Below are 8957 nucleotides of genomic sequence, written 5' to 3' on the forward strand. Positions count from 1 at the left end.
AACTCGGTGGCAACAACAACAGATAGGAAGCAATGAGTTAGAATTGACTTATGGCAGCTAGCCTGATTTGGTTTTAGACATATGAGGGGAAGCCCCTGGGTAATGTAAATAGTTAACACACTCAGCTGTTTACTGAAAGTTTGGAGGTTCAAGTCCACCTAGGAGCACCTTGGAAAAAAGGCGTGGTGATCTACTTTGGAAAAACCAGCCACTGACAACCCTGTAGGGCAAAGTTCTGCTCTGACACACATGGGGTCACTGCGAGTTGGAATTGACTGGATGCATGTGCAGCCAGGAGTCACTTGTCTCTGCATCTTTCTAATAGATGGAGTATGTGTCATTGGCTTAGGGAACCAACCACCAGCCTTCTGGGTAGCAGTCAGATGCCTTAGGCACTAAACCACAAGAACTCCTAAATAAGTGTTAGGGGAATGTTTTGTACCTTTCTCTCAGCCCATAATTACTATGGGTATGGAAACTCAACTTGCCAGAATTCTTTTAAAATCACAGTAATTAGCTTTATGAATTATTGTACTTATGGGAATTCTGGTAGCCTAGTGCCTAAGACATCTGACTGCTAACCAGAAGGCTGGCAGTTCAAACCCACCAGCCACTCCTGGAAGGAAGATTGGGCAATCTACTTCCATAGAGATACTGCCTCAGAAACCCAAGAAGGAGTCGCTATGAGTCAAATCGACTTGATGGCAGGAAGTTTGGTTTTTATTGTGATTGTGTAGGTCTTTGCTTACATCCCCATTCTAGAACGCATTCAAGTTAAGTGTTATTCACAAAGAAGATGCACTTATTTATTTTTTAAATTAGTTACATTGCTTTTCTTCCTATTTTACCCGACTCAGAGCTTTAATCTGCAAAAACCAGTAGTTGGTTGATTTCCATTTAATTTTCAGACATCAAACTATATTGTTAAAAATCCACGGTAGCCGTCTCCACAATTTGTTTTTTGAAAAAATGCAAAGTAAATGAAATATCTCATTTTACAGATGTACAAGGAAGTGCTCGTTCTTGTACATTTCGCTCTTTCCAAATATTTTGTAATCAGCGCTCAGTGTTTTCAAAGCTCTTTGCAAAACTAAACAAAGGGATCCTCAGGAGACCCTGGGCCCGGGAATGCTTTCAGTTGAGTCCCAATCTCGCCCCTCAAAGCGTGGGACGGGAAAGGCCGCGCCACAGGAAATAACTGAGGGCTGCCAAAGGCCTCAGGAGGCCGCCCTGGCTCCGGAGGGAAGACTGGCTCGCCTCCGTACAATCAAGAGGAGCCCTGTGCTCTCCGCCGACTTGTGCTCGCCGGCTGCACTCCACCACCCCCCGCCCCCCTCGGTGACCGCAGGCGAGCGGGCGTCGCTTGCCCGAATCCGGGTACCGTCGGCGATTCGGGTCGGCCCCTTCCGGCTCGTTCCGGGAGCTCACCGGGCGCAGAGCGGGAATTCGGCCCCGGCGCCCAGCGTGAGTATGCAGCTCCTGCAGTTGCTGCCGCCGCGAGGACTGCGGCTCTGGGCGCTCCGCACCTCCGCAGGCCTGGCTGCTGCTGCTCGAGCCGTGGTTGTCCTCCGAGGCCTCCGCCCCCCGCACCGCCCTCGCGCACAGCCCGCCGGCCCCGGGCTCCGCCCCGGCCTCCTCCTCGCGCCCAGCACTGGCCTGCAAAGCTGGAATAGCGCCACCAGTGAAGATCTGTCGCCCGGTTGCGCTGCAACGATGGAACTCCCCGAAGCGGGTGAGACCGGGCTGCCGAGCGGGTCGGGATGGTGCGTGAGGAGCCGCGGAGTTAGGGGCCCAGCTCTGCGCTTGGCCTCAGGGAGAGCCTGGCCTCACCTCCCGCCCGCGTCCCCAGCGGGTGGAGCCCGACCTCACTCGCCGCTGACCCTAAAAGAGAAGGGTGCTGGCCCCATTTGGAGCCTCCTTCCCCTTACTCTTAGGAGGATTTGTTTGTACCCCAGAGAAACTGAATGCAAACCGCAGTGTGATTACTCTTGCTTGCAGTGAAGCGTTTTAGCTTTTGATGAACGCATTGTGTTTACTGCAGGAGGTGAGGGGTGTATTAAACCCCTAAGTTTCACTTTTGTTTCTCCTTTTCTGATCTTTTGGCTCATATTACAGAGTTCATGGAAACATACAACTCCCGACCGGGTAAACAAAACCCAGAAAAATCTCGTATATTTTATCATAAGCATTAAAGACCTGAGCCACCACTCTATTTCATTTAGGGTTTTATTCTAGGTTTGAACTGATATTTTTAAATTGGCGCCAACTCTATAGTAGACCAAAATGAACTGAACCATGGAGGTAGAGTGAATTAGGGGTTGGACTTTTGGTAAAGGGGACGGAGAACCAATGAGGAAAAAGGTGCTCTGCTAAGATTTCTCATAGTATAAAATGCATAACAATTTAAAAATATACAAATAGTCATAAACAAATGTAAATATTTTTACAATTTTTGTGGGAATGCATTGATTAGGACCTTATGGGCTGGTACAGAAAGTGAGTTTTTCACATATTATACAGTCACTATAGTATGTATGTTGTTGTTGTTATGTGCCGTCGAGTCGGCCCCGACTCATAGCGACCCCTCCTTGGGTTTCCGAGGCAGTATCACTACGGAAGTAGGATTGCCCAACCTTCCTTCCGAGGAGTGGCTGGTGGGTTTGAACCGCCAGCCATCTGGTTAGCAGGCAAGTGTCTTAGCCACTATGCTACCAGAGCTCCAGTATGGTGAAAAAAGGACGTTATGTGATTTGGACATTGTGCGAACACCGTATTAAACACAGGCAGTCCTTGGATTACTAACGAATTCTATTCCTAAATCTGTTTTTAAGTCAAATTTCTACATCACTGGGAACAGTTGGATAGGTTTGTATCTAGTGGCATTTAGGCAAATGTTTATCTTATTATATAGTATAACTTTCTATGCATAAAAACATTAAAAAAACACTTCCAGATACCCTAAAACATTTTTAACGTAATAATACAGTAATAATAATAATAATGTTTTGATGCACGTCACAAAATAACACGTATTTCTTATTATGAACCATTGTATGTACTTTGAATTTTTAATATAATAGGCTTTATGGACTGGGACCACAGTGTGTGCTGTGGGATGTTGCCCAATCAGACGTTATGCAGCACATGACCGTATATAAATTGACTTGGAGTTATGGGAAGGAGATTGTTAAGGAGAAAGAGTCATACTCCATTTCCTGGTTGGGTTTGACCTTGCAGTTGAGGATGTTGTTAGCATATCTGGGTCTTTATGCTTATGCATTAACAATGTTTGGGAAGTTTGTGGAGTTGACTGTATCCTTACATTCTGTTTCAGATATTAACTTATTTTGTCCATTTCCTACTGGATTGTAGCTTTATTCTTTTTTCTGAGAGAAAACCAAAAGAGAGAGAAGTAATTTGTTGGTTATCACATTTATCCACATATAAGAAGCTGCTATTTTTAGCACCTAAGGCAGGATTAAGAGCCCTGGTGGTGCAGTGGTTAAAGCACTTGGCTACAACCCAGAGGTCAGTAGTTTGAACTCACCAGCTGCTCCACGGGAGAAAGATGTTGCAGTTTGCTTCTGAAATGATTTACAGCCTTGGAAACTCTATGGGGCACTTCTACTCTGTTGTATAGTGTTGCTATGAGTCAGAATCGACTCCATAGCAGTGAGTTTTGCTAGTAGAATTATCTTCAGCAGGGTGATTAAGACTGCTTGGAGGAGAGATTGCAACCAGCTATCCTGGTCATTGCTTAATCCGAGTGAACTAAATAAGTCAAAGGGAAAAAATAGCATTTTTTCCCCACTGTAGCACTTGCACCTCCAAACTGTGCCATCAGGATATCCAGTACTATGTGGTTTTGGAAGGAAATAGCCACTGTCCGGTTGGTTGTCATGGTTAACCATATTGAAGATTGACTGATAAGCTGTGCAGAAATGGTTCATTGTCTCAGTTCACATGTTGACACAGCCAATAATTGGTCTGATTGGTACCTCTAGCAAAAGCCAGTATCATAGGGGGTCATGGTTGAGAAGCTTGTTCATCACTGTGAGGCAATCTGGGAAGAGAAAGAGACAACATTAACAATCCTTTCCCTTATCTCCCATGGGTGGAAATGCTCTTGCCCTGTGACTTGAGGTTAGATTTGCTTGGATATAGCCACCTAGCTATCTGTCTGAGTTCCTAGGCAAAAACTTCTGCAGGGATCCAGTGCCCCTCGATTGATTCAGACCTTTTGACCTTTATTATACAACTGGGGAGAGAAATCCCATCTTCAACAAATTTTACATAGCTATGATGTCACCCACCTGTACTAAGGGGTTGGTGTTCTGGGCATGACTAGGAACCCTAATGCATTGGTGTTCTGTGTTCTCCATTCCTGTGGGGTCCAACAGAAGAGTTTCCTGAGGGTGACATTGCCTCCAGATTTGAATTAGAAGGCCCTGTTGGTGATTCCACTGCAGTCTGGACCACAAACCACCTCCCGGGGAGTGTGTTTCAGTGTGTGTGTGGCGGGGGCAGGGGGAGAACAGTTGGGTATACTGAGATTGGGATTTAGGTGTAACCTAATAGGGGGACTACCTGGCCCTCTATGTGCTCCAAGCTCAGTATTGCCCAACATAAGTTAGAATGCTGTTTCCCTTCTGCTGGAGTGCAGTATTTATGTCCAAATGGCCTTCGTGAGGTGGGGGTGAAGAGTGCTATGTGGTGAGTTGAACTTTTTGGTGGCCTTTGTGAAGTAGTTCTTCGAATCATCCATTCTAGTGTTCTGTTGTTCAGTTTGCAGTGTGCACTTCTGCTGCAAAAGACCTCTTGAAAGTGTTAAAGAACAAAGATGCCACTCTGAAGACTGGTGTGCCTGACCCAAGCCATGGTATTTTTCAGTCACCTTGTATGCATGTGAAAGCTGGGCAGTGAATAAGAAAGACTGCAGAAGAATTGATGCATTTGAATTAATGGTGTTGGTAAAGAATATTGAATATACCATAGACTGCCAGAAGAATGAACACATCTGGCTTGGAAGAAGTACAGCCAGAATGTTCCTTGGAAGAGAGGATGACGAGACTTTGTCTCACATACTTTGTTTATATTATCAGGAGGGACCAGCCTTTAGAGAAGGATAGCATACTTAGTAAAGTAGAGGGTCAGCAAAAAAGACCTTCAAAAAGACGGATTGACACAGTGGCTGCAACAATAGGCTCAGGCATAGCAAAGATTGTGAGGATGGTACAGGCCCAGGCAGTGTTTTGTTTTGTTGTACGTAGGGTCACTGAGAATCAGAACTGACTCAAAAGCACCTAACAGCAACATTGATCCATTTCTTAAGGGTGACATGAGTGTGGAAGGTCTATCTTATATAATGGAAGCTTGTCCATTTCTTGGTTGGTTATGCTTTACGTGAGGTGCTTTGATCAGACTGAAGTCTGATTGAATATCTGAATGTATGACAGATAGTTTTCCAAGGCTTCAATGGTGTCCCCATACCACAGGGCTTGATGTTCCATAGCTGGAATATGTGTCCCCAGTACTGAGGCACCACCAAAACCTGTGACTAGAAACTAGAGGTCCAGTATGGTCAATCTGCCAGGCACTTGCAGAGCTGATTCCTTGGTTAATGCTATTGAATTCTCCATGTTGAGTAACTTGGGCTTGCTGATAGGAATCACAAGACTATGCAGTGTTTCTGGCTTCCCTTTCCTCTCGAGCAAGTCTTTGCATATTGGCCTATTCTTACATCTGGGGTGGGCTTCCATGTCCTATCTGGTGATAGATCCAATAAGCAACCATGGCAACTTGCTGGACATAAGCTTGGTTAACATGAGAATTCCATTTGTGTTCCATTTCAAATGGTCCTTTACCATGGACATCAACATGAGTGATGAAAAGTATCTCCTTCCCAGCTTGCAGTCTGTTGCCACAATTCTTGGCCTCACACAGGAAGTCTTTTATATCCCAATTATTAGTCTGCCAGTCACTGGACCATATAACCAGATCGTTTGTAATAGTCCGTGAAGTTGTGTTTGGAATGGCCTGCACAGCCATCTCCACTGCATGGATTTCAGTCCATTGTATGGAACATCCCTGTCTAGTCTCAGTCAAAATGTGGTCATCCTTGGAATAGATGGTTGCAACAGCCCAGTGGAGTCTGTCAGTTTTGGACAGACAGATAGATTTGAATTTTGCAGATCCATCTGTGAATCAAGCCATGCCATCAGCTGGAACCTCATTGAACTCGTCTCCTCAGTTACCTGAAGGAGTGGCAGGAGCATTCAGCTCCGTCTGGTAAGGCAGCTACTTTTTGTGGAGCTGACTGACCCTTTGGGGTCCCAGTCAGGCTTGGTCTTGAGTGAATGCGCTCTGTTTTGTTAATGGGATTAATGTGTACCCATGTGAGGATGTGTACCCATGTGAGGACGGGCAGCTCTGGTCTTCAGTGGTCAAGCACTCAGTTTCCACTAAGGCCCAGTAGCAACTGAACAGCTGCCTCTTGAAGGGGTATACCTACTGGCTACCTCAGGTAGTCTGCATGTCCAGAACCCAGGAGGTCGTGCCCCCTGGTGGCATTCTCTTATTGCCATAGACTCCAATCCACATGGGTAGGAATGGCTGAAACTTCCTACCCAGGTTCTATAGGCCTGGCAGCCTCCTTTGACAGGGCCAGTGTCATAGCGTGTAGCATGGCCTATAGGACCTGCTGTTGCTGGGAACCCCACTCAAAGGGGACTTCCTTATAGGTAACCTTGAGTAACAGGACCAAAAGAATGCCCAAATGTGGCACTTGTTGTCTCTAGCAGCCAAACAGGCCCACTAACTGTTGAGCCTTTTTCATATTGGTAGGGACTGCTAAGGATAACAACTTTTGTTTGACCTTGGCACGAATACTTCCTTGACTTCCAGCCTAGGTGGCTCCCAGGAACTGCATTTGTTGAGAGGCTCCCTAGACTTTATCAGAATTGGTGACCCAGCCTGTGTTTGTCACATGTCTGTGACTTTATGTGTGTAGGGCCAGTTCAACTTACTCTTCGGTTGGGCCTGCAATGAAGATGTTGTCAATGTATTATTGGATGACAAATACTTCTGGGGGTAATTGGGCTTGTTGCAACTATTGCCCTACCCATTGGTAACATATTATAGGGGAATTGAGATATTCCTCTAGAAGCACATTAAAGGTATACTGTAGGCTGTCCACATGATTGTAAATAGGTCCTGATCATTATCTCATACGTGGATGGAGAAAAAGACATTAGCTAAACAATAAGAGCATGCCGCCAACAAATTCGTGTACATCTTCTGTTGTGGATCACTGCATCAGTTCCAGCACCTCCCAATGTCACCAGCTTCCCCTTCCCTCAACACAGGCTCAGGATGATGGTCATTTGGATCCCACTACCTAGTAGTACTGTGGTGATCTACTTCAGAAAAATAAGCCATTGAAAACCCCGTGACACATAGGGTTGCTGTGAGTTGAAATTGACTTAACAGCAACTTTTTTTTTTTTTTAAATAGCTTGGTATCTTAGTCTGGGTTCTCTAGAGGAGCAAAACCAGTGAAGTGTATATAGATATATGTGGAGAGAAATATACTTCAATGAAATGGCTCACACAATTTTGAGGGTTGGCAAGTCTCAAATCTGTGGGCCAGGTGATAGGCTGGAGGCCTCTGCTGGCTCACATGTTTGGAGAAGCTGATACACCCAAAATCTGCAGGTTAGACAATGGGCTGGAGGCCTCTGCTGGCTCATGTGTTTGTCGGGGTTGGTAAATCCAGTCTGTGGGTCAGATAACAGACTGAAGGTCAGACAACAAGAAGATTGCAGGGTTGAGAGGAAGAATGGGCTTTGCCAGAGCATTCATTTATATACCGGATGCAGGCCACATCACTAAGCATGCTCCCTTTCCAACTGTTTGGCTGTTCACATCAGATCACAAAATGGAGTATGATTACATAGTGTCTGCCAAACCACTGGGAATCATAGCCTACTTAAGCTGCCACATACCATTAACCATCATACATGGTTGTGTGCATTAAATGAGTTACTCTCTCTAAAGTAAGGAGCTCTGGTGGTATACTGGTTACTGGTTAAGGCATTTGGCTGCTAAGCAAAAGATTGGTGGCTGAAATCTACCAGCTGCTCCACTGAAGAAATATGAAACAATATGCTTCCATAAAATTTTACAGCCTTGGAAACCCAATGGAGATTGCTACTTGATGGCAGTGACTTAAGGGTTTTTTTTTTTTTTTTTTTTAATCTTTAAAGTGCTTCTAGTCATTTCTAGCAAATAGCAAGTACCCAACTGTTGCTGTTGTTAGGTGCCATTGAATCATCTCTGGCTCATCACTATGAGCACAGCAGAACAAAACACCGCCCGGTCCTACACCAGCTCCGCAATCCCTCATCTACTTCAGCCCATCGCTGCAGCCACTGTGTCAATCCGTCTCGTTGGGGGCCTTCCCCTCTTTCATTGACCCTCTATCTTACCAAGCATGACATCCTTCTCCAGGGAATGGTCCCTTCTGACAACATGACCAAAGTAGATGAGATGAAGTCTGGCCATTCCTGCTTCCATGGAGCATTCTGGCTGCACTTCCTCCAGGACACATTTGTTAGTTCTTTTAGCAGTCCGTGGTACTTTCATTATTCTTTGCCAGCACCACAACTCAAAAGCATCAATTCTTCTTCGGTCTTCCTTATTCATTGTCCAGTTCTCACATGCATATGAGGCAATTGAAAATATCAGGTGCCCCTTAGTCCTCAAGGAGACTCCTCAGCACTTGAAAGAGGTCCTTTGCAGCTGACTTGCCGAGTCCTATATGTCTGATGTCCTGACTGCTGCTTCCATTGGCATTGATTGTAGAACTAAGCAATGTGAAGTCTTTGACAACTTCAATCTTTTCTCCATTTATTGTGATGCTGCTTATAGGTCCAGTTGTGAGGATTTTTGTTTTCTTTA

At 45.4% G+C, this 8957-nt stretch overlaps 1 protein-coding gene across 1 annotated transcript in view; it reads left to right on the plus strand.

Moving 5' to 3' along the window:
* The first annotated feature begins 1128 nt into the window (after positions 1–1128).
* AKAP7 (A-kinase anchoring protein 7) overlaps positions 1129–8957 on the plus strand; it is a 225485-nt gene continuing 217656 nt past the window's right edge. The window contains exon 1 of the mRNA XM_007947389.2: positions 1129–1732. Within this exon, the coding sequence (XP_007945580.1) occupies positions 1129–1732 (604 nt within the window). The remainder of the gene's footprint in view (positions 1733–8957) is intronic.

Source organism: Orycteropus afer, unplaced genomic scaffold, assembly GCF_000298275.1.
Source record: "Orycteropus afer afer isolate SDZICR_OR568_19922 unplaced genomic scaffold, OryAfe1.0 scaffold00182, whole genome shotgun sequence".
Taxonomy (NCBI): Eukaryota; Metazoa; Chordata; class Mammalia; order Tubulidentata; family Orycteropodidae; genus Orycteropus; species Orycteropus afer.